At 34.8% G+C, this 27,365-nt stretch overlaps 1 protein-coding gene and 1 pseudogene across 1 annotated transcript in view; one reads left to right on the top strand and one right to left on the bottom strand.

Moving 5' to 3' along the window:
- The window catches only part of BIRC6 (baculoviral IAP repeat containing 6), a 244,499-nt gene that overhangs the window by 69,249 nt on the left and 147,885 nt on the right, over nucleotides 1-27,365 (top strand). The window contains 14 exon segments of the mRNA XM_007450952.1: nucleotides 158-336; nucleotides 1,333-1,466; nucleotides 1,817-1,978; nucleotides 2,069-2,200; nucleotides 3,118-3,215; nucleotides 4,601-4,748; nucleotides 5,539-5,672; nucleotides 10,650-10,784; nucleotides 20,051-20,238; nucleotides 21,069-21,392; nucleotides 21,631-21,730; nucleotides 24,001-24,215; nucleotides 24,551-24,759; nucleotides 25,106-25,452. Coding sequence (XP_007451014.1) covers nucleotides 158-336; nucleotides 1,333-1,466; nucleotides 1,817-1,978; nucleotides 2,069-2,200; nucleotides 3,118-3,215; nucleotides 4,601-4,748; nucleotides 5,539-5,672; nucleotides 10,650-10,784; nucleotides 20,051-20,238; nucleotides 21,069-21,392; nucleotides 21,631-21,730; nucleotides 24,001-24,215; nucleotides 24,551-24,759; nucleotides 25,106-25,452 — 2,505 coding nt within the window.
- LOC103072272 (40S ribosomal protein S26 pseudogene) lies at nucleotides 8,787-9,136 on the bottom strand (annotated as a pseudogene).

The following is a 27,365-nucleotide window of genomic DNA, read 5'->3' as shown; positions in this document are numbered from 1 at the left end:
TATTTAGCCATATTGTATGCAAACAGCGTAATTCGAAAATTCTGGCCAAGTGTATTTTTCTTTTTGTGGAGTTAATTTAACTTGCTCTGGGAAGACAAAAAACAATTTGATTTTTTGGTGATTGAATAATTTATCCCCTTCTGTACCACTCCTCTAGGTATGGCAGGAGGAAAATATCGTTCATTTTTAATCCATGTCAAGGCAGTGAATGAAAGAGGAACAGATGAGATCTGTAATGGTGGTATACGTCCGGTAGTAAGACTTCCATCCCTAAAACACCAGAGTAACAAGGGTTATTCACTTGCTTCACTCTTGGCAAAAGTTGCAGCAGGCAAGGTATGAAACAGTATCATTTTGAACTGTAACGTGCTGTTTTAAACATGGTGGTTGAGATTTGACACACTGTTAGAAGTCGTATGGCCCATAATTGATTTATCAGTAGACACTTTGTTTGTTTGTATTTTTTCTCTGCAGCAAGTTAAAAAAATATAATCAATGAGAAAATATTTGAATTAACTTTAAGCCGACTACCTAGCTTATATAAAGTGCATTCAGTAGGGAATAACTGTTAGCAGGTACTTCCCTGTATAATTATTTTTAGTTCCTTGGGTGTGAGAGTTTGTTTCTCTGCCCTCTACTGATAATGCACTACTTTTTTTTTGTTGTTTGTTTGTTTAGTAAACATTTGAGAGACTGCAGGAACAGAAGTTGAGAAGTGATTTTAGAGATGTATCTTAATTTTCATGGTTCATTTTCTACAACTAGCTATATATCATGCAGTTTCCTCATACTTGTTTGATCTTGGACTTTCCCGAACTCTGGAGATTTTATTTCTCTATCATCATTATTCATAAGCAACAATAGCAGTATCAGTAACACTAATCATCTTATATTTGTATAGGTCTTCCAATTTTTCAAGGACTTCTGTGTACTTTATCTGATTTAATCCTCAAAATAACTCTGAGGTAGGCAGAGCAGGTGTTATTACCTCCATTTTTTCATGTTGAAAGTGAGTGAACCTTAGAGATTGGGGAGCTGGCATATCTTGTAGAGCTGTAGCTGGGACTTAGACTCAAGACTTTGGCTTTATAATCTTAATTCATTGGGTTATTACCTTTAAACAGTGACTATGTCTTTCTTTCTTTCCCTGTTATAATTCTGGGCTAAATTAGTCATTTACTGAATATGAGGGTGAAAGCTGTCATTTTAATTTGAGATTTATGTTTTGATAGCCATAATTCAGTTATATTCTTTTATTTATAGACTTTAATAGTAAATAATTTTTTTGTTTCATTTGTTTGTTCATTCAGTTATTTATTTTTGTATGTTTAGGAAAAATCCTCTAATGTTAAGAATGAAAATGCAAGTGGCACCCGTAAATCCGAAAACCTCCGGGGCTGTGACTTACTTCAGGAAGTCTCAGTCACCATCCGAAGATTTAAGAAAACTTCAATTTCTAAGGAAAGGTAACCTCATTTTCTTGTACTATTCTTAAAGTAATAGGAGTACAAAGGAAAAATTCCAATAAATATACCAAAATACACAAAATTTTTAAATCCTAACTTTTACTTGAAAATTTTTATTTGCTTTTCATTTCTCTTAAGAACTTATCTCAGTGATGGTATATACTGTCTTTCCACTTCATTGGTTCATCCCTGGTGTCTTTATAGCACTTGGGAATTTTCAAAAGTTCTTTTTTTAAATTGTGATAGTAATGATTTCAAATGAAACATTATATGTCCAACCAGGTTGAAATAGCTTTAGTTTTAACTTTTCTATTTTGGTTGTTAATGTGTTTATATATTCTTTCTTGTAGAGTGCAACGATGTGCCATGTTACAGTTTTCAGAATTTCATGAGAAACTTCTTAACACTTTGTGTAGAAAAGCAGATGATGGCCAAATCACAGAACATGCCCAGAGCCTTGTGTTAGATATTCTCTGTTGGTTAGCTGGAGTACATTCAAATGGACCTGGAAGGTTAATAAGATTTTATTTACCACGGATTGCCCTTTGGATGTTATGATTGGAAGTTCAAGATGAGCCTAAACATCTGCTATTGTTTTGCAGCTCAAAGGAAGGAAATGAGAGCCTGCTTTCAAAAACACGAAAATGTCTTTTAGACATTGTACATGTTTGCTTCTTTGAGGCAGGACGCAGCATAGCCCATAAGTGTGCACGATTTCTAGCCTTGTGTATCAGGTTGGTTTTTTTTCTTTGTTTTTGCTGTACGCGGGCCTCTCACTGTTGTGGCCTCTCCCGTTGCAGAGCACAGGCTCTAGACGCGCAGCCTCAGTGGTCATGGCTCATAGGCCCAGCTGCTCCACGGCATGTGGGATCTTCCCGGCCTGGGGCACGAACCCATGTCCCCTGCATCGGCAGGCGGACTCTCAACCACTGCGCCACCAGGGAAGCCCCTGTTTTTTTCTTTAATTTGAAAATGTACGTTGTAGGTGCACCTGCGGTTTGGCAGGTGATACCTTGTCTATAGTGTTATTTGGTCCCTGTTGAATATATGTATAACTTAAGAGGATTTTCAAAAGTTGATGAGTATTATTGATATTCTAAGAAAAAATTTGGGTTTTTTTGGGCAAAATGTCATCTTAAATAAATCTAGTAATAAAAGAATTCTACTAGGCTTCTTTGCCTATTAGGAAGACTTTGGGGAGTTTGGTAAGGGGATCCCTTCCCCCACTTTCACTCCTACTGTCCCTGATTGTCCTTGGATTGTTCACCTGAGGCCTTGTTCCCAGTTACATAATAATTTTACCAGACTTATTTGTAGTGTTATGCAGATCATTTTCTCTAAACCCTGAAACTATCTAGGAAGTGTTTAAAAGCTAATAGTCTATATTGACTATACCTGCTTGTTAGCCCTTTTTGGTAAAAAAAAAAAAAAAAAAAAAAAGAGTGGTTTAATGCATAAGAAAACAGTTACAAAGACCCTTAGTATAATCATTCCCTACTATCTTTCTGCCTGTCTATAGGGCTTTAAGGCAGATTTTCTTTCAGTTTGTATGAACACATTTTAAAGATTTTAAAAGTACTACATCATGTTTAGAGTTGGATTTAGACCTTGAGTAATGTATTTAAATTTTTTCTTTTAAAATTGTTTTCAGTAATGGCAAATGTGACCCATGTCAACCAGGATTCGGATCTGTTCTGTTGAAGGCCTTACTTGATAATATGTCATTCTTACCTGCAGCAGCAACTGGTGGTATGTGAAATTAGTTCAATCACAAATAGCTGTAGCCTTAGGAAAATCTTACAGTATGCTTGGGGTTGTGTAGTAACTTTCTTTTTTTTCTCAATTAGTTTTCTTCTTTTCTGTAGCTTATCTGTTTTTTAAGGGGTTTTAAATTGTGATTGGGTAGGCAGATACTCTCTGTTTGATAATATTTTTAGGAAAAAGTTAATGGGAGATTTAAGTAAATAACCAACCAGGTCATCTCAATCCATACATTTTCTGTACTTCATTAAAATAATTGAGTTGCTTGGTTGTTCACAAACTAAAATGTCAGTAAGTGCCAGAGAGATGACATAAATAAGAAGAATGGTTCATACACATATTGTGTGAGAATGGTAGGGTCTGTGGCAAACTCTGATTCCCTAAAAGGAGCCAGTGGGTTGTTTTTTTTTTAACAGCACCTAAAGACTGTGGAAATGCCATTCAAAAATGAATGTAGTTATCAGATAGGAATTTACTATGAAGGGCTACAGATTTGTCCTTTACCTAGTGTTAGTTTTTTGTAGGCATTTCTCACAGTCTTTTGTTTTATAAATAACCATTCAACGAGTTATCTCAATGAGATAAATGTATTCCACAAGGATTTGATCTTGGTGGTATACCAGAAAAAAAGTTTGCTCAAAGTTAGCATAAATGGTTATTTTATCAGTGCCTTAATTTAGACAAAGAGTCTGTTTATATTTACCTTGAACATATATTGACTAAAACTATGAACTGTTTGTTTTATAGAGTAGACTGTTTTGGACTTGGTTGCTCACTTTAATAGTCTCTGGTGTTTAAAACAGTTTCTTGAGGATAGTGTTAGAGGTAGGGTGCTTAAATTATGTGGTGTATTTAGTTAGATATCTCAAGTTAGAGTCTTAAAATACATCATCATGGTCACCTCTTAATATCACCTTTGATCTGTATCTAACTGGCAGTATGGAATAACTATACTTCATTCACTTGCTAAAGTATATTATTTGTAGCTCACTGCCATCAACTTGTTTTGAAATTTTTAGTACAGACAAATGGTATTTTAGGAAAGATGGCTTGAAGGACCTGACATCTCCGTTTTTCTAGCTATTATAAAATGTCCCTCAGAGTCATCTCACGTTACTGAAAACCTAAGTGACGAGGTTGATCCTATACACTTCTCAAAAAATATGATTGCAATTCTTTGTCAGTGTCCTCTTAGAGTCCTCCAAGGAGTTAGTCCTTCTTTGTAATTTGCCCTTACAGATTTTATTTCCAGAGAATCCTTCTAGGAAAAGGGGACATACTGATAAATTTGAAATCTGAAGTTCTCTTTGTTAGAGAAAAATGAGGAAAAGGAACAGTGATTTAAACAACTGATTTGTTGTTGTTGTTTTCAGGTTCGGTCTACTGGTATTTTGTCTTACTGAATTATGTTAAAGATGAAGATTTGGCTGGGTGCAGTACCACGTGTGCATCTCTGCTTACTGCTGTGTCCAGACAGTTACAGGACAGGCTAACACCAATGGAGGCTTTGCTTCAGACAAGGTATTTTAATCTATGAAATGACTAATCATGGGCCTTTCTGGATATGATACCACCTTTGCACATAATTGTTATTATATATATTTGCTTAAGTTTTTCTTCCCTTTATTTTCTCTGAAAATAATTCCCTTTAACAACTTTGGAAGTCCTGGAGATGGTTATTCAGAGGGCTAATTATATTAAAATACTTAAAAGTGGTGTATCTTGCTAATGGTAGAAGCACTTAAGGTAATTTGTTTCTTTGTTGTTAAAACTTTGTAAGCAAAATTATGTAAATCACTTATTGCCCTTAACTAGTATTCTTTATCTGCTGTTTGATTTTCTAAAACTTAAACATAATGATATAAGAAATAGCTAAAGGTTAGATTTGAGTTCTTGCCTAATCATTATTTGAAGTATTTTATTTAAAGCAAGGATTTTTGTTATCTTTATAGATTAGAAATCTTGATTTCAACGAGATGTTACTCAAAGCCTTTGTACCTTCTGCTGAGTCGATGTAATGATTGAGGCAAGGGAGGGGTGCTTGATAGCTCTTTCTTGATTCAGACTGCAGATGAAGGTTGTCTTGGTACATTAGTTATCAGCTTAATTGAAATCACATTTATTGAGTCTCTGGACTATATCTTTTGGAGTATAGGTTTTCAGGGAACACAGTTGAGATTCAGTGAATTTAAGGAGTTAATAGTGTCTCCTTCTGCCCTGTGTAAAAACTGCTTTGAAAACTAAGTAAATAGATAATTTGTTAATTAGATGGCTGACAGGAAAATTGTTAGGACATTATTTTATTTTTCAGATATGGATTATATAGTTCACCATTCGATCCAGTCCTCTTTGATTTGGAGATGAGTGGCTCTTCTTGTAAAAATGTATACAACAGCAGCATTGGTGTCCAGTCAGATGAAATTGATTTATCAGATGTCCTTTCAGGTAGTAAAGTCTTTTATTAAAGGAATTTCTGAATTTTATATCTTGGGTTTAAGTTACCATTGATGTTTTAATAGATTGTAGTCACTACATTCTATCTTTGAGAACTAAAAGTTTTTAGAACTTAACTTTAGTATCTGTGAGTCATTAAACTATTTGCCTTTGTTTCTTAACTCCCCCCTCAAAAAATATTGAAGTTATTTTTGAAAGGGTTGCAAATTTGGGTTTTTTGTGTGTGTGTGTGTTTCATTGCATGTCAGTATGACGTTAATGCTAATAAGAGATTAAAATTTGGTTATTTGTTGTAGTCCTTTCAGTTTTATGTGGTGTGCCTTTGTTGTGTTGTTCATAAACTCAAAGAACATGTTATTTCATATTACAAAATATGAAAATAAAATTATACTTATTTTAATAAGCAAAGATGGAGAAAGAAAAAATAATTTTCTGCATCTTCTATCACACTCTCCTGAGGTGAACTTGGTACACCATGTTACAGGTATTCTTGTATGCATTTCTAAAGAATATGTTTTTAGGCTTGAATGTATAACACTATTTGTATAATCTTTTCAGGTGCTAGAATTTGGTGTTTTTCTAGTTTTGTCAGCAATGATCGCTTTGTTTTTTGTTTTCTTCCATCTTACCGAACTTACTGCAAGTGTTGCTAGTAAACCAAAATGTTAAAAAATTTATTTGTAAACATATTATGATAATTACCACATTAATTATAAGTAAATTTTGGAAGTTAGTCTCAGGTTTGTAAATTATGAGTTGTGAAAAAAGCAAAAGAGAAAAATAAAATATAGAAATATAAATAAAATATAAAATGTCTCAACTCTAACCTCTTCATCCTTTTAGATTACCATTATTAATAGGATGCTTAGCTATTTAGACTTATTTGCTACACGTGTTTATGAGCATTTTTAATGAAAGAGGTCATACTATACTCTGGTCTGTTACTTGCTTTTTAATGACTTATTCTGCCTTAGATATTGGTGTTATCTCCTGTTTGATGACTTAGGCTCCTGACTACCTTACTGCCAGTGTGTCTATCTAAGTGACTTGTCAAATTATGAATAGAACTCAGAGGAGGGCTTAGAGCTAGACCTGTAGATGCCTTCTGAACTCCTTAGGATAGAATGAAATTCCTTATAGAGAGAATGTAAGGAGAGGACCATAAAGTTCAGGCCAAGCCTGGGGATTAAATAAGCAAGAGCAACCATACTCTATATTATAGAGTATTATAGTCCCAGAAGAAGGGACTTAGAAGTCGTGATATATGTCTCCATATGAACGTCTCTTCATTTTATTTCTCACCATCCAGCATTCCTTTTTTCAGTTAATGGCATCCATGGCACAAAACAGAAATCTGAATGTTATCCTCTCTTTCTCATCCTCCACAATGAGGCTGTCATCAGATTCTATTTTTCCACCAATATATATTTCAAATCTGCCCATTCTCTTACTTCCCACGATCACAGTATTACGATCTAAGCCACAGTCGTTTTGAACCTGGACTACAGTAATAGCTTTCTAACTGGTCATTCTGCATCTGTTCTTGGCTCACTTCTGTACATTCTCCACAATGCAATGAATGCAATCATTTTTTAATGCAAACCTGATCTGATTATTCTCTGTCTCTTCTTAAAATACTTTTCATTTCTTTCCATAATTGTGCAGTCCAGAGTCTCTAATGTAGCATAGAACATCTTGTGTGATCTGCCCTGTTAGTTTTCTTTCTGTGGCCCAGTGATTCTCAAAGTGTGGTCCATAGGTCCCCTCAGGGTTCCTGAGATCCTTTCAGGGAGTCCACGGGTTAAATGTTTTCATGATGAAACAATGTTACTTGCCTTTTTTCATTGCATTGACATTCATACTGATTGTGCAAAAGCATGATGTTCTTCCCCATGCACTTAGAGTAAAAAATATGGCAATTTCACTTAGAAATACCTTTGATGAAACAGTAAAAATTGTTAATTTTATTAAATTTTGAACCCACAGGTATGCATCTTTTAACTATTCTGTGATGAAATGGGAAGTGTGCATGAAACACTTCTGCTGCACGCTGAAGAACCATGGTTGTTTCAAGGAAGTGCACTTGTATAGTTGTTAGCGTTATAAGCTGAAATAGTTGCTTATTTCATGGTATACCATTTTTTTTTTTTTTTCTTGCGTTATGCGGGCCTCTCACTGTCGTGGCCTCTCCCATTTGCGGAGCACAGGCTCCGGACGCGCAGGCTCAGTGGCCATGGCTCACGGGCCCAGCCGCTCCGCGGCATGTGGGATCCTCCCGAAACGGGGCACGAACCCGCGTCTCCTGCATCGGCAGGCGGACTCCCAAGCACTGCGCCACCAGGGAAGCCCGGTATACCATTTTTATTTGCAAGAATGACTGACAAAATACGTTTATTCAGATTTGATTATTTGGCAGGTATTTTCTCAAAAATGAATAAAAAATGCCTGTCAGTATCCATCCAGTTGATAGTATTTGTTGCCAATTTTAGAAGTAGACTTTTAAGCAGAAATTACAATTTTGGAAAACTTGTTTCCTCTGAAGTGAGCTTTAATGACTTTTCTGATGGGCTACAATGATATTAGTGAGTGTCATTTTCTGATACTATATGATGAAATGTGTTAACATTTGGAAGATCTGTATATAGCAGTGGACCAGTATTTTCCCTATGATTGATGCATGGTGATTCAACATCAAGCATGGGTTTGAGAAGTTCTTATTTTAAGATTTTTTTAAGATAGAGTTTGAGTTCTTTTTTTAAGATTTCAGATACCATATTGCAGCTAATCCTAAACTACCACTTTTCAAGTTTTTGAATATTTAATACTTCATTAAAATATTCCGTTCTTTTCCAATCACATATTTGTATTGGGTCGGCGTCTCTTCATGTATTTCTGCCAGAGCATCCTATTGTAATACATTGAATGCGGAGGCAGATAGGCAAATCCAGCTACCTTCTGATAAGCCAGATTTTAAAGAGATTTGCAAGAATGTAAAACATCACCAGTCTTCTCATTGTTACTTTTGTTTTTTTTTTTAAAGTATAATTTCCATTTTATTGTCTTTCCAGGGGACAGTATTTCTTTAGTCTTTAAGAACTTAGCTTCTTACATGGGCTTTGGTGGAGGTCGTGGGGCAGCACCAGCAGGTCTAAATCCAGGTGGAGGTGTTCGGTCCTTCCCGGCTTCCCGAGAACGATTCCTGACTGCCTTGCTGTGAATGGCACAACTCACACAGTACTATGCAGTTTCACATACAGCTTGGGAAGCACATAGGCATCGAAAACATTCGCTTTGGAAATGTCCCGGACGTCTGCGGCCTCTACGATGTTCCGAATGATGAGCTTCTTAATGGCCTTATCCTCGGGCACGTGTCGGGCACAGTTGATGCAGCGAATAGGCTGCATGTGGCTGCGGCCCTTCTTGGCACGACCATTATTCCTTGTTTTCTTGGTCATAACAGTCATTTTTCATCAAAATATGCTATTTAGTTTTATACCTAATGAGTTTATTACTGTTATACTAATTAATGTTTAAAATATTCTCATCTTAAAATTTCTACCTTGATAAATATTTCTATATAGACACACACACACACACACACACACAGAGCCAACATAAATGAAAACTCAAATTTCAAGTTCTTTTAATTATTTTAAAGATGTGTAGAGGGGTTTTAGGGTTGAGAAATGTTCCTCTAGGCACATTTTTCTTTCAGTTTCTCTAATGTGTCATGTTCCTTCCTACTGAAGGGATTTCACTCATGTCATTTCTTCTGCCTGGATTCCCGTCCCAGTGGAATAAGACATAAAAATCTATTATTCTTCCCATATATCTCATCACCTCATCATGGAAGTATTTTATTACCCCTGGCATAGACTGATTTCCCCTTGATTTATTTATCCTTTGAACTTCTCTTAAGTAAAGCATAGGAATTTTTTTTTTGGTTCAGTTGTATAATTATTTAATACCTGGTAACCTTGAACAGAATATGCATTTCATGACAACTAGGGCCTGTCCCTTTTCTTGTATCTCCCATGTCTTCTATTGAATAAGTGCTCAATAAATATTTTTTTAACACACGTGTCAGGTCCTATACTGGGTGCCAATGGGACGTTGTAGAACAAGGTTTTGACAGTTTAGTCTTGCGTTTAATTTATTCCTTCAGATGTTTGATGATATTTTTCATATATCCCCATTCTTTCCATCTTCTCTCTTTTAATTCTGTTTAAAAGTAGTGCTTTGATTAGAACATTTGAAAAGTACTAATAATAACCCTTCCTTCTTCCTCCCCTTGTACGATATACACCACTCTTAATTCTTTTGTGTTCTTCTGTCCAGTCTTCTTACTGTGGTTTTATGATTCACATAGTTGTGACTATTTGATTTTTCTTTCTTACTACTACATGTGCCAACTTAAACTTTTTATGATTATAAGGTAGCATATCTCATTCTAGAATATTGATATTATATTCAAAATATAAAATTTATAGATAAACCTTGCTAATATTTTACAATTTTTTTTAGTTTTTAATAAGTGTCATTTGTACTGTTGACATCATAGAATATATTCTGATATTTTGCATAGTTAAACAGATTGAGTAATAGCTAATCTAAGTAGCTGGTTATTTTTTCCCCTCATTTAAAATCTATTTTATTTATTTATTAATTGTTTTTCTTTTGTCTTCTATTCCTCATTTAAAATCTGAATCACTTGTTATAGTTTTTTGTTAATGTGAATGGCCACTAGGTTGCTTCTCTGCAACTCTGCTTTTGTAGCAAGGAGACTAGTATCTATTTGTGTGTTTTCTTAATACCATGTCCATTGTTGAAGCCCTGTGTAAACCCTGTGTTTATGTATTTATACATCTTTCTAATTAAAATCGAAGTAGTAGCTGTAATTCTCAATATGACTATTGCCTTTTTAAGATTAATTCACGTTTTATAAAACTTGTCTCTTTTTTGTATTAGGAAATGGAAAGGTCAGTAGTTGCACAGCTGCTGAAGGTAGTTTCACATCTCTCACTGGACTTCTAGAAGTTGAACCTCTGCACTTTACTTGTGTGTCAACTAGTGATGGAACCAGAATAGAAAGGGATGATGCAAGTACGTTTACTGGTATATACCTTCTCTTATTATATACATTCTTTTATTACATATTTTATGCTGTAATAAAGTGATACATCAGTATTTACATATCAGTTTATAGTATATGTAAATTCCTTTGCTGTCATGTTTAGTAGAAACTTATTGGTAGGAGGCACATTTTGGGGAAAAATCATAAGTGGTTTCATATTCTTTTCTAAGTCTATTCATGGGTTTTTTCCTACCCTCTAGAACCCTGTGTTAAATCTTTTTGTTTTATGTATGTGCATTTTTAGAAACATTTTAATTTGGAAAATGTCAAATTTGGAAAGTAGAGGGACGAGTACAATAGATTATATTTTCATTACCCACCTTCAGCAATCAGTTTTGATGGTCAATTTGGCATCATGATGTAATTTCTTGAGTTTAAAGTTAAAGGTATATTTGATAATGTCTTTGAGAAGGTTGAGATGAGTGAAGACGGAATACTGTTTTTTCAGCTAGTTTAAAACAACTTTGGATATATGAACCAGTATTTGTGTGTGTTGAATATATGGTGTTGTTGATGTTTTAAATGAATAATCAGTGAGAAGAGCTTGTGTTTATTCTGTATATCTTACTTCCTGTGTTTTTTCTTCACATTGTAGGATCAGTGTTTATTTACAGTTAGTTCTATCTGGGCACAAATAATTGAAGTTTTTATAATTAAAAATATTGGTATATGGTTTTACATTTATATTACAGTCCCAGAAGTGTTTTTGAATATTGTCTTGAATGAATTCTGCTGTTGATGGTTTTTTGTAAGTAGGTGTCTTTTTGTTTCTTCAACTGTTTAACAGAAAGTAAAAATAGTTTGCTTGAGAAGTCATGAAAAATTTAATCTTGCACTTGGGTCCAGAATGGCAAAGTGTTTTAAAGGGAAATTAACAGTCCTTTGAGTGCCTTTCTATTCAGAATCATCTTATATCTTCCAATTGTAGAAGTAACCACTAAGTGAAATTCATGGCTTATGTAGCTGAGAGTTTTAATTTAAAAATAAAATTTTATATTTCTTTCATATGGAGATGCCAGAAGGGTCAAAATTCATTTGTGTTTGTTTTCTTGGACTATTGCAGTCATTTTGTAGAAACTTACATATTTACAGTGGTATGGAAACATGCGATAACAAGAAATTAAACTTCCAGAAAACTCTTTGGTTCTAAATCAGACTTTTTTTTTGGAACTGTCATGAAATTAATTTTTTATTTTAAGAAAATTAATGTGTTTGAATAAGTAATACTTTAAGAAGTTATAAAATTTAAAACATAAAAGATCTGGTTTGAAAAAGAAAAGTATTCCCTCACATTCCTACCCATTTCTACTCCTGTAAAACATACAATAGGACCATTTTCTTGTCTTTCCAAAGGTAGTCTATGCTTTTATAAGCATTCACCTCTGTATTCCACCCAGATTGAAACCACCACCAGCATAGGGATACTTATTAAATGTTAGGGCAAAGTCCTGACTAGTGATCATAAGGTGCTAGAAGATGACTGTAGTCTCTCAGCTTCCTGTCTCCTTTTCTTTTGAAACATGTTAATTGTGAAATATAATGCGCATACAGAAAGGTGCAGAAAACAATTGTATAGTGAAGCAATTTATCACAACACAAACTGCCCATGTGACCACCAAGTCAAGAAATAACATTTCCAGTACTCTAAAAAAAGATTTCTTCATGCCCCCTTTCCATTTATTTTTCCCTCATTCTCTCCAAAAGGTAAACATTGTCCTAACTTTTAGAGTAATCATTTCTTGGTTTTTATTTGTTTCTTTGTATAACCTCTTAGCTATGTGTTCCTAAACGCTGATTGAGTAGGGTCTGTATAGTATAGAATTGCATTTATGTATTTGTTGGTCAGCCTTCTGTTCCATGTTATCGTTGTTAAATTCACCTATATCATTGCATGTATAGATAGTTGGTTCATTTTCATTGCTGTTTACGATTCTACTCTCTGAATAAAACAAAATTTATGTACCCACTATTGATTTGTGTACTCTTGAGTGACATTTGGGTTGTTATATTGTAGCGCTGTTAGTACTAGTGGATACACTATGCTCTTAGCTATGAATGTAGAAGTTGATTTGCTGCTTTATAGGGTTTTCATATATTCAACTTTACTAAGTAACGTTAAAAAATACACTCCTTAATTTACAAGTATATTAAGATTTTCTAGTTATCATCTTAATCATTTCTATTTAAAATGCTGTGGGGTCAAAAGAAATACTTTGTCAGTCTGCAAAATTTATTGGGAATTGCAGAGGATCAGCAATAATGCTTGACAATAATGTTTACTCTGCACTTGGTGAAGTGTGCTCTGTATATCCACTTGGATTAATTGTGGTCTTCAAATTCTCTTTGATTATTTTATCTGGTTTTTGTTTTTGTTTTTGTTTTTAGTTAATAAGATCAGCATGTTAAATTCCTTTCATTATACCTATTTTAGTTTCAACACTTTTTATTTTATACATTTTGAAGCTACCATATAAATTTAGAATGGTTGTATCTTTCTTGTGAATTGAATCTTTTATCGTTAGGTATTATCTCTCTCTTTCTAAGATTGATTTTCCTAAAATTACTTTGTTTGATATTTCTCTACCAGTTATCAGCTTTCTTTTGGTTACTATTTGTATGGTATATATTTTTCCTTCTTTTTACTTGCAACTTTTCAGTGTCTCCTTTCATTTTAGTCATGTCTTTTGTAAGCAGAATGTAGTTGCTTTTTTCCTCCCTTTCTTTCAATTGGAGTATTTAGTTTATTTACATTTAATGTACTTAGTAATATATTTGGATTCAAATCTACCATGTTTTTCATATGTTCTATTAGATTTCTCATCTTGCCTGTTAGATGTTTCTTTTTCTCCTTTGTTTCCATTTTATTGGTGATTGTATTTTTATTGAGCTATTTTTCTACTTTTTATTATAATAATTTTAGCAATTATCCCAGAGAGCATAATATACACATATCCTTTACATCCAGAAATCCAGTTGCTTTTCTTTTTACCATACAGTGCAAATATATTGAACATTATTTATCACCTTTCTAATTTATATGGCGATGTGGCTTTATACCTTAATTTTATATGTATTTTAATTCCATGGTTATTATTATAGTTTTATATTCAGTATTCATTTGGATTTATTTCATAACTCCATTTTCATTTCTCTATTTCTTTGCTTTTGAGCTTTTCTGTGGTTTGATTTTTCTTTATGTCTGAAAACTCTGTAAGATCACTTTTTTTGTTCTTGTTTACTGATGATGAATTAACTTAGTTTTCTGTGGGAAAATTTCAAATATTTCTTGAAAAATTAGGTAAATGACAGCCATTATCCATACATAGTATCTATTTTTTTATTATTTGTTTATTTTTATTTTTTTTTTGGCAGTACGCGGGCCTCTCACTGTTGTGGTCTCTCTCATTGCGGAGCACAGGCTCTGGATGCGCAGGCTCAGCGGCCATGGCTCACGGGCCTAGCCGCTCCCTGGCATGTGGGATCTTCCTGGACCGGGTCACGAACCTGTGTCCCCTGCGTCGGCAGGCGGACTCTCAACCACTGCGCCACCAGGGACGCCCCCCATACATAGTATCTTAAACAATGTGGATGTCCTCTTTAATAACTGATTCCATTTTTATTATAATTATCTAAATTAACTATGGTTTATTATGATGCACTTTATCATAATCTAATAAATTAGTATAATCAATGTCATAGTATCATCTAATTTTCAGTACTTAATTAAATTTTTCTGAATATCATAATAATAACTTTCTACATTTGGCTTGTTTGGATCAAGATATGTCATCTTCATTCTTTTTTTTTTTAATACATTTATTTTTATTTTTGGCTGCGTTGGGTCTTCATTGCTGTGCACGGACCTTCTCTAGTTGCGGCAAGCGGGGGCTACTCTTCGTTGTGGTGTGCGGGCTTCTTATTGCGGTGGCTTCTCTTGTGGAGCATGGGCTCTAGGCACGTGGGCTTCAGTAGTAGTGGCATGTGGGCTCAGTAGTTGTGGCTCATGGGTTCTAGAGCGCAGGCTCAGTAGTTGTGGTGCATGGGCTTAGTTGCCCCACAGCATGTGGGATCTTTCTGGACCAGGGCTTGAACCCATGTCCCCTGCATTGGCAGGTGGATTCTTAACCACTGAGCCACCAGGGAAGCCCCGATCTTCATTCTTGAAGTGTATTTCACATGTTATAGAATTGTAAGCCAGCTATTATTTCTTCTAGTTATTTAAAGGTAATCTTTCATTTTACTTTACACTGTTTTTGTTAGACATCACTTGTCAGTCTTATTATTCCTTTTTTAATGTCATTGTCAGTTTTCAAGGTGTTTTTGAGATTCATACTCTTCCCTTCCCCCCTCCCTCCTTGATTTCTCCCTTTCACCTCCTTTCTCTCCGTTTTCAGCATTTTTCTATGATTTCCTACATGTGGTTTCAGTTGTATTTATCCTGGTTGGGATTCACAGAGCTTCTTGAATGCTTACTTTGTATCTTCCATCAGCTTTAGAAAGATCTCAGCCATTAACTGTTGAAACATTGCTTCTGCCCTGTTTTTTATCTTCTTTCTTTTTGCATCTCCAATTTCATGTATGTTACACTTCATCACTATAACTGACATAATTTCAACTTTTAAATCTCTTCTTTTACTATGGGTATTTTCTTCTAATTCATCTTAGTTTACTGTTTCTCTCTTCTGACGTGTAATCGTTTGTGGGGGAAAAGCTATCTTTCACTCTACTGCAATGTCACCTCTCTTCAGAATTATGTGTTTGCTATCTGTGTGGGTCATTTCTGTTCCTTTGGTCAGTTTATCTAGCCTTATGCCAGTACCTCATTGTCTTAATTACTGTAACTTTATGGTAAGTCTTAAAATCTGCTAGTCCAAATCTACCAACTTTTTTTCTTTTTTGGTAGATTTAGAAAATTTATATATGAAGTTTTCATAGTGTTGTGCAGTCATTACCACTAATTCCAGGGTGTTTTAATCATTCCAGAAAGAAACCCTGTAGCCATTAACAGTCACTCCCAATTCCCCTCTCCCCCATCTTCTAGCAACCACTAATCTGTTTTGGGTCTATGGATTTGCCTACCCTGGACATCTCCCATAAATGTGGAATCATATAGTATATGACCTTTTTGTCTGGGTTCTTCCACTTGGTTTAATATTTTCAAGGTTTGTCCATTTAGCATGTCTAAGCACATTTTTGTAGCTGAATAATATTCCATTTTACATTTACCACTTAAAAATTTTTTTGGATGTACCACATTTCGTTTATCTACTCAGCAGTTAATGGACATTTGGGTTGTTTCCTCTTTTTGGCTATTGAGAAAAATACTGCTGTGAACATTTTTGTGTTAAGTGTTCATTGTGATGTATGTTTTCAGTTCTCTTGAGTGTATACCTAGGAGTGTAATCCACCAACATTCTTTTTCTTAAAGGTGCTCTTTCATAAAGTTTCTGGGTCTTTTGTATTTCCACTTTTCCAGCTTTATTGAAATATAAATGACATATAACAGTGAGCAAGTTTAAGGTGTACAGTGTGTTGTTTTGAAAAATTTATATATTGTAAAATGATTACCTCCATAGCATTAGCTAATACCTTCATCGTGTCACAGAATTACTATTTCTTTTTTGTGGTGAGAACATTTAAGATTTATTCTCTTTGTAACTTTCAAGTCTATAATGCAGTATTATGATCTATAATCAATGTGCTGTACATTAGATCTCAGTAATTCCATTTAAATTTTAGAATTGGAATGATAATTTATGCTCAAAAAACTTATTGTATTTTAATATGGGGTTTGAATATAAGTCAGTTTGGGAGGATTGACATCTTAACATTAAGACTTTCAGTCTATTAACATGGTAATATTCTTTAGTATATATTTATGCTAAATTAGGTATTCCATTAATCGTGGTGATGTCTTATAGTTCTTGGTGCACTAGAAGTTTTGCACATCCTTTTTAGATTTGTACCTAGCTATTTGATTTTTTACGCTATTATAAGTGCTATTTTTCTTAATTTTATTTCCAGGTTTTACTTGCTGGTCTATAGAAGTATAATTGATCTGTGTATATTAATTTCATACCTGGTAACACTGCTATATTAACTTACTAATTCTTGTAGATTGTACATTCTTAGGGATTTTGTTTTTTTAGGGAGTTTAAATATACACAATTACATCATCTGTTAATAAAGAGATTTTTACTTTGTTGTTTTTCTAGTTGTTATATCTTTTATTTCTTTTTCTTGCTCTATCATGCTTCCTAGGACTTCCTGCATTTATACTGAATAGAAATGGTGATAGTAGTCATCTTTTTCTTGTTCTCACCTCTTTTTTGTTATATCTAGTTTTAGAGGCTCTTAGTATAAAAATAGAAAATGATATTGAAAACTCAGACTGTGCAAAAGATTTAAAAATTAGTTTTGTAGTAGCAGGATGACTTATTTTTCTTGGGTTGTTTATGTCTCTTATGTGTTTCTTGTGACTTAGCTCATTTTCCTTTAAATATTATTTGGGCATTAGATTTTTAATATCAGTAAAGGGCTAAAACACACATGGTTAATATTGAAAAACCACTTAAATTACCCCAAAGTACAAGTACAACATAAATGCCTTAGTAAGTCTAATAATTTTCCCTCTAGAGTTGGAATGAACTGCTGTTGCTTTGGTGAAACACTTGATGGAGCAAATGGATTTCATTTTGTAGCACACAACTTATATGAGTTATGATTGCTCTTTCTTTGCCCAAGCTTATATAGTTGAATTTGTGCAAGTTAAATGAGGTGTATGATGGCTACACTGTAATGATCATGTTTTTTTTTTTTTAGGTTGAGGAGATTTTTAATTGTTAAGAGGCTGTGCACACTTTTGTTGTTATTTCAATCTTGTGATTATAGCTTAGTTTTTAAAAATAGTTTATTTGAATTCTGGCATAATATAGTCATTGTTAGATGTTAAGATAGGCTGTCAGATTACCTTTTTTCTCCCCTTTTCAGGTATTTATGAACAAATTACTTCCCTCAATTTTATTTTATTTATTTTTATTTTTATTGGAGTATAGTTGATTTAAAATGTTGTGTTAGTTTCTGCCATATAGTTCCATCAATTTTAGATACATTATCTGTAAAATGGGATAACATATTACCTACTCATGTGCCGTTGCAAAGATTAAATGAGTTGATGTAAGTTCCATGCTTAGCACTATGCCTCATGTTAGGTTTGATTTCACACAGCCCTTGGTTCTAACCCTAGTTCTACCATTAGGTAGCTCTACAGGGTAACTTCTCTGAGCCATTCTTTACTTAATCAACTAAAGACCAGAATCATAGTCCCTGCCCTTCAGGGTTCATTTGTTGAATGTAGTAATTAACTAAAACAGTGTAAGGTAGTAGGTAATACATACTAAACATTTGTTATTATTGTAGCAGTTATCTTTCCTTAATATAAGTAAGTCTTTCTCTTACTTCACTTAGTATAATAATCTCCAGGTCCATCCGTGTTGCTGCATATGGCATTATTTCATTCTTTTTCATGGATGAGTAGTATTCCATTGTATATATGTACCACATCTTCTTTATCCATTCAGCTGTTGATGGACATTTAGGTTGCTTCCATGTGTTGGCTATTGTAAATAGTGCAGCCATGAACATTGGGGCGCACGTATCTTTTCAAATTAGAGTTTTCTCTGGAAGTATGTCCAGGAGTGGGATTGTCAAATCATATGGCAATTCTATTTTTAGTTTTTTAAGGAACCTACATACTGTTTTCCATAGTGGCTGCACCAATTCACATTCCCACCAACAGTGTAGGAGTAGGAGGGTTCCCTTTTCTCCACACCCTCTCCAGCATTTGTTATTTGTAGACTTTTTAATGATGGCCATTCTGACCAGTGTGAGGTGGTACCTCATTGTAGTTTTGTTTTGCATTTCTCTAATTATTAGTGATGTTGAACATATTTTCTTGTGCCTATTGGCCATCTGTATGTCTTCTTTGGAGAAATGTCTGTTTAGGTCTTCTGCCTGTTTTTTGATTGGGTTGTTTGTTTTTTTGTTATTGAATTGTATGAGCTGTTTGTATATTTTGGAAATTAAGAAGCCCTTGTTTATCACATCGTTGGCAAATATTTTCTTATAGGTTGTCTTTTTGTTTTGTTTATGGTCTCCTTTGCTGTGCAAAAGCCTATAAGTTTGATTTGGTGCCATTTGTTTATTTTTGCTTTTATTTCTATTCCCTTGGGAGACATTGGTACGATTTATGTCAGAGAATGTTTTGCCTGTTATCTCTTCTGGGAGTTTTATGGTGTCATGTCTTATATTTAAGTCTTTCAGCCATTTTGAGTTTATTTTTGTGTATGGTGTGAGGGTGTGTTCTAACTTCATTGATTTACATGGGGCTGTCCAGCTTTCCCAGCACCACTTGCTGAAGAGACTGTCTTTTCTCCATTGTATGTTCTTGCCTCCTTTGTCGAAGATTAGTCGTGTGAGTTTATGAAATTAAGTTTTTATTTCAGCTTTTTCCAAAATGTTTTACAGAGATACTGGTAAATATATCATGGGAAAAAAGTTCTTTTATGCTGTATATTTGAATAACATTGAAAAGGGGAGTAAAAAAATTTTAACTTCGTGCGATTTCATAGACCTGTAATGATGGTAATGTTCATGGGTAAGCAGTATGTGCCAGACTTATTTGACTGTGCATCCGACATGCTTCTCTTCTTCTTAGTGTTCTGAGGAGCATATGGTAGGAAACATTGCTTTGCATATTCTTTGTGGGCAAGATTCTCTTTCTAGGCTATGCTTTAAATGAGGAAATAGGTGTCGTCAGTCTTGTTAAATGATGTTCTTGAAAATGATGTAATTGAAAGTTGTTTTGAGCTTTTTAGGGGAGGGAGAAGAAGGTGGTGTTGCTGTAAGAAACTTAGTAAAGGAAACTCAGCCTGTTTCTCATGCTCAAATTGCATAAGAGTTTAGCCATATTAAGTGAAATTTCTTCCATGCTGACGATATTTTTAAACTCAAAAGCATACTAATTTTTCTTTGATCAGATGTCATTCCTGGATCCCTTATACTTGAATGCTATTATTATTGATATACTTTTACCATTAAGATTTCCTCTAAAGAGTCTTATTTTTTAAAGGAAAATTAGCTGTAGTTTTAGTGTGAAAGTAGTATATACTTTGTATATGTTTCTCTGTGAACCTTTTCTTCATCCTGTTTCTTTTCCCCCCTTGTCTTATGCCAGTGAGTTCCTTCGGGGTTACTCCTGCAGTAGGTGGACTATCATCTGGGACAGTTGGGGAAGCTTCGACAGCCCTGAGTTCAGCAGCCCAGGTAGCTTTGCAGTCTCTCTCTCATGCAATGGCTTCAGCCGAGCAACAGCTACAGGTGCTGCAAGAGAAACAGCAGCAGCTTTTGAAGCTTCAGCAACAGGTTGGAGACTATTTGGCTCTTTGTTCATGCTGTCTCTAAACTTCAAAAGCTGAAAAAATACTGTAAAAATGACCATTATTTTTGTAAAGGAAATTAGGTTGACCCATCTGAGCTAATCATTTTCTACAAAAATTGAGGTAACATCTTTGTGATATACTTAAATTTTTAAAACTTATATAAATGCATTTTCTTTGATACATATCTGGGGGAATATAATTGATATTTTCTTTGCAGTCTTTAAGTAAGTTCCATTCTTTACTCTGTTTATAAACACTCTTGGTCAAACATAAGAGTTAAAAGTTACTATTTTAATGGATTGAAAAACCTAAAACAACATTTTAAAGACCAATTAAATTAACGTGAATTAAAATTTAGTAATAATAGCAGACGTTTTGGAAACTTCATACAATTCCAGGTGACAAATTGTATCAGGTTAGGCAGCATGAGAATCCATTTCCTGTTAATATTTTGTTTTGAGGAGAACTTTGTTTCCTTATTTACATTTAATTGTTCTGGTTCCTTTCCACCTTTGCTTTGAGAAGTTCCTATTTCCCAAATACTCAGGAAAGTTTATATCAAATATTTAAGGAAGTATGTGTGTGTGTGTGTGTGTATTATACACACACACACACACACACACACACTCACTCACACACACATATATAGCATAGAAGTACTCCATGTTGAGTCCATTTTTTACTTAATTTCCTTTTTATTGAACTAGGATCCAGTTAATCATGTTTATTTTCACAATATATACCCACGTAGTATTCCCCACAATTTAGATAGGCAGGATTAGTCTATATTTGTTGCTTTTACTTCTTTTACAGAAAGCAAAGCTGGAAGCCAAGTTACATCAGACAACAGCTGCAGCAGCTGCAGCAGCATCAGCAGCATCAGCAGTAGGTCCTGTTCACAACTCTGTGCCTTCCAACCCAGTGGCAGCCCCTGGATTCTTCATTCATCCATCTGATGTTATTCCACCCACTCCAAAAACAACACCACTTTTTATGACTCCACCACTCACCCCACCCAATGAAGCAGTTTCCGTTGTGATTAATGCCGAACTTGCACAGCTTTTCCCAGGCTCAGTTATTGATCCCCCAGCAGTCAATCTTGCTGCACATAACAAAAATTCCAACAAGTCCAGAATGGTAAATTACTATATTTTAAATAGGTGTTCGCTTAGACATTTAAAAGTATTTTGATGTATACGCTAACTTTAGAAAGCAAAGTTTTATTATGTTAACTTGTTATATCAAATTAGATTATTTTATTTAATGTTACAGAATATACATCAGGAAATGGGACTTGTTAACTTTATATTATGGTTATTAGTTTTTATAGCACAAGGGTGATATCAATATAGAGTTATACTTTTTTCTTTTCTAGAATCCACTTGGCTCTGGTCTAGCCCTTGCAATTTCTCATGCTTCACATTTTCTTCAGCCTCCACCTCACCAGTCCATTATTATAGAACGGATGCATTCAGGTAATCTTTGATTTGCTTAAAATATTTTTTTTGCCTTGTCTGCTGGCCCTTTGAAGACTTAATATTTTGTAGTTTGATTTTCCTGTGCAAATAAATCACATCTGCTCTTGGAAAAGTGCTTTTTACCAAGAATAAGCATTACATAAGGCTCAAGCTGTGTGCTTACCAAGTTGAATGGAAGAGTGCTGCTGAGTGGTTTCATTAATTCTATCCAAACAGTGGATTTCTTCTGTATAAGAATCTCACCTGGGGCTTCCCTGCTGGTGCAGTGGTTGAGAATCCGCCTGCCAATGCAGGAGACACAGGTTCAAGCCCTAGTCTGGGAAGATCCCACGTGCCATGGAGCAGCTAAGCCCGTGCACCACAACTACTGAGCCTGCGCTCTAGAGCCCACGAGCCACAACTGTTGAAGCCCGCGTGCCTAGAGCCCGTGCTCTGCAACAAGAGAAGCTGCTGCAATGAGAAGCCTGTGCACCGCAACGAAGAGTAGCCCCCGCTCACCGCAGCTAGAGAAAAGCCCACACGCAGCAGTGAAGACCTAATGCAGTCAAAAATTAATTAATTAATTTTAAAAAAAAGAATCTCGTCTGTTGAACTATGGTTGACATAAATATCTGTCTTTATTGTAGCTGCTCAGTTACCATTACACTAAAAATTATGCTTAAAGAAATATTCATTAAGACTAGCATTCTAATGTTGGAACCATTTTTTGAGAATAGCTGACAAAATTACTGCTAATTAAAATAACTGAGTAGGATTACTAACATTTCTTGGTCTCTGGATAGTTTAAATTTTACTTAGGCTTGTACCATGCTTATATGCTAGAGACCTATGATCAGGATAGGTGCTTTTAATTAGAGCATGTTTACTAGTACACTGTAGGCAATATTTGCCTTATTATCCTACCAAATGTTATTTCTGGGCTTGAACAGCAGCAGAATTTAACGAAGTCCTTAGGTGTGTTTTATAGGAGGAATTAACATGAATATAGTGCATACTGTATCACTTTTCATCATATGAAGAGTTGAACCATATTTGCTTTATTGCAGTGGGTTGTTTCCTCTTTGGAAGAGAGAGTTTTAAAAATTAAAGTGTTACATGCTGTTTTCTGCCCAACTAATCATTCATTGGTAACAATAATTAGTGTTCATGGCATATAGAGTGAAATTCGTTCTTGTCCAGTCTTTATGAAATGTGAGCCATGCTGTTTACACTATGATTTGGTTTTCTATCTGTGGACTCGACTGTGGCACGTAAGCCCCCGAAAGGAGGGAGAATTATGTTTTTTGTTCAGTAGTCTTTCTGTTTAGGAAAATACTGCCTTGTTTTCCTTAAAATGGCTCTATGGAGATGGCACTAGTCCTACAAGTTAAATTTAGTTGGGTTCCTTCACTGTAAAGTGTAACTGGTAAGGTTACTACTGCCCCTAATACAATAAAGAAGAAAAATAAGTAGGATTTTATTAATGCCTGCTGTTTCACTAACTGAGCTTATTCCTGAAATGCATGTGAGTTGAGAGATGCAAATCTGCTCCTCTGTTTCTCCCAGATCATTCTTTTGTTAATATGTGAGCTTACACATAAAAGACATACTGTCTCTTTAGTGTGGTCCTTAAGAGTAAGCCTTCTACTTCATTTGGTACTGAGCTGAAGAGACAGTGATGTGTCAGTATGGGAGGGAAGCATTGTTTGGGATAAGTTTTATCTGTCTCCATTGGAGGACCTTCCTCAGAGATTTTTTAGAGTGGTAGTAATGACTACATGTGATTTCAGCCTTACGCTTGTCCTTTACATCTTAACCCCAACGTAAGATGCAACTCCAAAAGATGTTAAATAAGGCTTAAGAAAACCAAAATCAAATAATAAAATTTGGTATCAGTAATAAATACATTTAGTTGTAAAATTAAAAGAAAAAAAGACCAAATGACTGAAAGAACAACCGATATGTACTTCATTGAATTAATCTATATTTTTGTTGATTTACCTTTTTTTGCTCTAAAGTTTTAAAATAAGCTTATATGTACAGTTGATTGCCTTCATAGTAACAAACTTATTCTTGTATATTTTTTACTTAAATCTTGGGGTTCAAACTAATATAAATTGACGTTTTAGACAGTTTTTGAATGAGAATTATTAACATTTCTTCTTGTTTGTAGTTTAGTAAGTTGATTTCATATTTTAAGATGAATGTTCCAAATTATTTCAGAGTGTGTCTTTTGGTTAATTGATACATGGTATTTTGTGTCAGCTGTTGCTCTCTATCTCTCATAGGAGCAAGGAGATTTGTGACCTTGGATTTTGGTAGACCAATACTGTTGACAGACGTATTGATTCCCACTTGTGGAGACTTGGCCTCCTTGTCAATTGACATTTGGACATTAGGAGAAGAGGTTGATGGGAGGCGATTGGTAGTGGCAACAGATATAAGCACCCATTCACTAATTCTTCATGATTTGATACCACCTCCAGTGTGTAGATTCATGAAGGTAAAGAACTTCAAGAAAATGAATTGATATGCCTTCCATGTTTCTGATAAGTTATGAAAAATATTCAGACATATAATTTTAAAGTATCCTTATAGCACAGGGAACCATATTCAATATCCTATGGTAAACCATAATGGAAAAATTATGTATAACTGAATCACTTTGCTGTACAGCAGAAATTAACACAACATTGTAATTCAACTATACTTCAATTAAAAAATAAAAACAAAAGTATCTTTTTATGATTTATAATATAATTATCTTTTAAAATACATGACTCAGATTTTTATTGTGGTAGATGGGTGGTTATGTATATTTATAAGTTTTCATTTCAGATCACTGTCATTGGACGCTATGGAAGTACAAATGCCAGAGCTAAAATCCCATTAGGATTTTACTATGGTCATACCTATATCTTGCCTTGGGAGAGTGAACTGAAATTAATGCATGATCCTCTGAGGGGAGAGGGAGAATCTGCAAACCAACCAGAAATTGACCAGCATTTAACAATGATGGTTGCTCTACAGGAGGATATACAGTGCAGGTTAGTAGAAAATTGCGATATATTTTAGTCTTATTGAAACCCTGTATTTTCTATAATGTCTCCCACATACTTGTCAAGAAATGACTTTTCATAAGTGTATAGAAAAGAGAAAAAGGCAGTAGGACACTAGCATGTTATAATAATGTTTAATGCATTAATATATTGTGATTAAATAATTGGTTCTATTTTTTTTAGTACTTACCAATTGATTAATTGACATTGATTAATTCTTTTTAATGGTTGTGTGTTAACTTGTTTTAGAGATTTAATTTTAGTGTGTATTCGTACATGTATGTCAAAGAGAACATTGCAGGAATTATTTTGTTCGTTTATTTTTTACTTACAGGTATAACTTGGCTTGTCATCGACTAGAAACTCTTTTGCAAAGTATTGATCTTCCTCCTCTCAACAGTGCTAACAATGCACAGTACTTTTTGCGAAAGCCAGACAAGGCCGTCGAGGAGGACAGCAGAGTCTTTTCTGCCTATCAGGACTGTATTCAGCTACAGCTTCAACTAAATTTGGCTCATAATGCAGTGCAGAGGCTCAGAGTAGCTCTTGGAGCAAGTAGGAAGATGTTGAATGAAACTTCAGACCCAAAAGATTTAATTCAGACGTCTTCCACAGAGCAGTTACGTACTATCATCAGATATTTATTGGACACTTTGCTCAGCCTTCTTCACTCTTCCAATGGTTTGTATTTGACTTAAGTATTTAAAAAGGCCGGAAATATATTTGATGTGATTTTGTTGCATGTTTTGTTGTATTCATATTTCCTGGGTTCTGTTTATTTTGGTATCCTTTCTGATGTATTTATGTAATGTGTTTTTAGGTTAATTCATTTTTCCCCCTTATTTTTGTTTTTCTTAAATAGATTATTTTTTAAATATTTTGAATTTTACTTTATTTTTTTTTATACAGCAGGTTCTTATTAGTCATCCATTTTATACACATCAGTGTATACGTGTCAATCCCAATCTCCCAATTCATCCCACCCCCCCACCCCCCCAGCTGCTTTCCCCACTTGGTGTCCATACGTTTGTTCTCTACATCTGTGTCTCTATTTCTCCCCTGCATACCGGTTCATCTGTACGATTTTTCTAGGTTCCACATATATGCGTTAATATACGATATTTGTTTTTCTCTTTCTGACTTACTTCACTCTGTATGACAGTCTCTAGATCCATCCACGTCTCTACAAATGACCCAATTTCGTTCCTTTTTATGGCTGAGGAATATTCTATTGTATATACGTACCACATCTTCTTTATCCATTCGTCTGTCGATGGGCATTTAGGTTGCTTCCATGACCTGGCTATTGTAAATAGTGCTGCAATGAACATTGGGGTGCATGTGTCTTTTTGAATTATGGTTTTCTCTGGGTATATGCCCAGTAGTGGGATTGCTGGGTCATATGGTAATTCTATTTTTAGTTTTTTAAGGAACCTCCATACTGTTCTCCATAGTGGCTGTATCAATTTACATTCCCACCAACAGTGCAAGAGGGTTCCCTTTTCTCCACACCCTCTCCAGCATTTGTTGTTTGTAGATTTTCTGATGATGCCCATTCTAACTGGTGTGAGGCGATACCTCATTGTAGTTTTGATTTGCATTTCTCTAATAATTAGTGATGTTGAGCAGCTTTTCATGTGCTTCTTGGCCATCTGTATGTCTTCTTTGGAGAAATGTCTGTTTAGGTCTTCTGCCCCCTTTTTTTTTTGTGGTATGCGGGCCACTCACTGTTGTGGCCTCTCCCGTTGTGGAGCACAGGCTCCAGACGCACAGGCTCAGCGGCCATGGCTTACGGGCCCAGCCACTCCGCGACATGTGGGATCTTCCTGGACCGGGGCATGAACCTGGGTCCCAGGCATCGGCAGGCAGACTCTCAACCACTGCGCCACAGGGAAGCCCTTCTGCCCATTTTTGGATTGGGTTGTTTGTTTTTATAATATTGAGCTGCATGAGCTGTTTATATATTTTGGAGGTTAATCCTTTGTCCGTTGATTCGTTTGCAAATATTTTCTCCCATTCTGAGGGTTGTCTTTGTTTATGGTTTACTTTGCTGTGCAAAAGCTTTGAAGTTTCATTAGGTCCCATTTGTTTATTTTTGTTTTTATTTCCATTACTCTAGGAGGTGAATCAAAAAAGATCTTGCTGTGATTTATGTCAAAGAGTGTTCTTCCTATGTTTTCCTCTAAGAGTTTCATAGTGTCCGGTCTTACATTTAGGTCTTTCATCCATTATGAGTTTAGTTTTGTGTATGGTGTTACGGAGTGTTCTAATTTCATTCTTTTACATGTAGCTGTCCAGTTTTCCCAGCACCACTTATTGAAGAGACTGTCTTTTCTCATTGTATATCCTTGCCTCCTCTGTCATAGATTAGTTGACCATATGTGCGTGGGTTTACCTCTGGGCTTTCTATCTTGTTCCATTGACCTATGTTTCTGTTTTTGTGCCAGTACTATATTATCTTGATTACTGTAGCTTGATAGTATAGTCTGAAGTCAGGGAGTCTGATTCGTCCAGCTCTGGTTTTTTTCCCTCAAGACTGCTTTGGCTATTCGGGGTCTTTTGTGTCTCCCTACAAATTTTAAGATTTTTTGTTC

This window comes from Lipotes vexillifer, unplaced genomic scaffold (genome assembly GCF_000442215.2).
Source record: "Lipotes vexillifer unplaced genomic scaffold, Lipotes_vexillifer_v1.1 scaffold776, whole genome shotgun sequence".
In the NCBI taxonomy this organism is placed as follows: Eukaryota; Metazoa; Chordata; class Mammalia; order Artiodactyla; family Lipotidae; genus Lipotes; species Lipotes vexillifer.
This window is presented reverse-complemented; position numbering and strand designations above follow the sequence as displayed.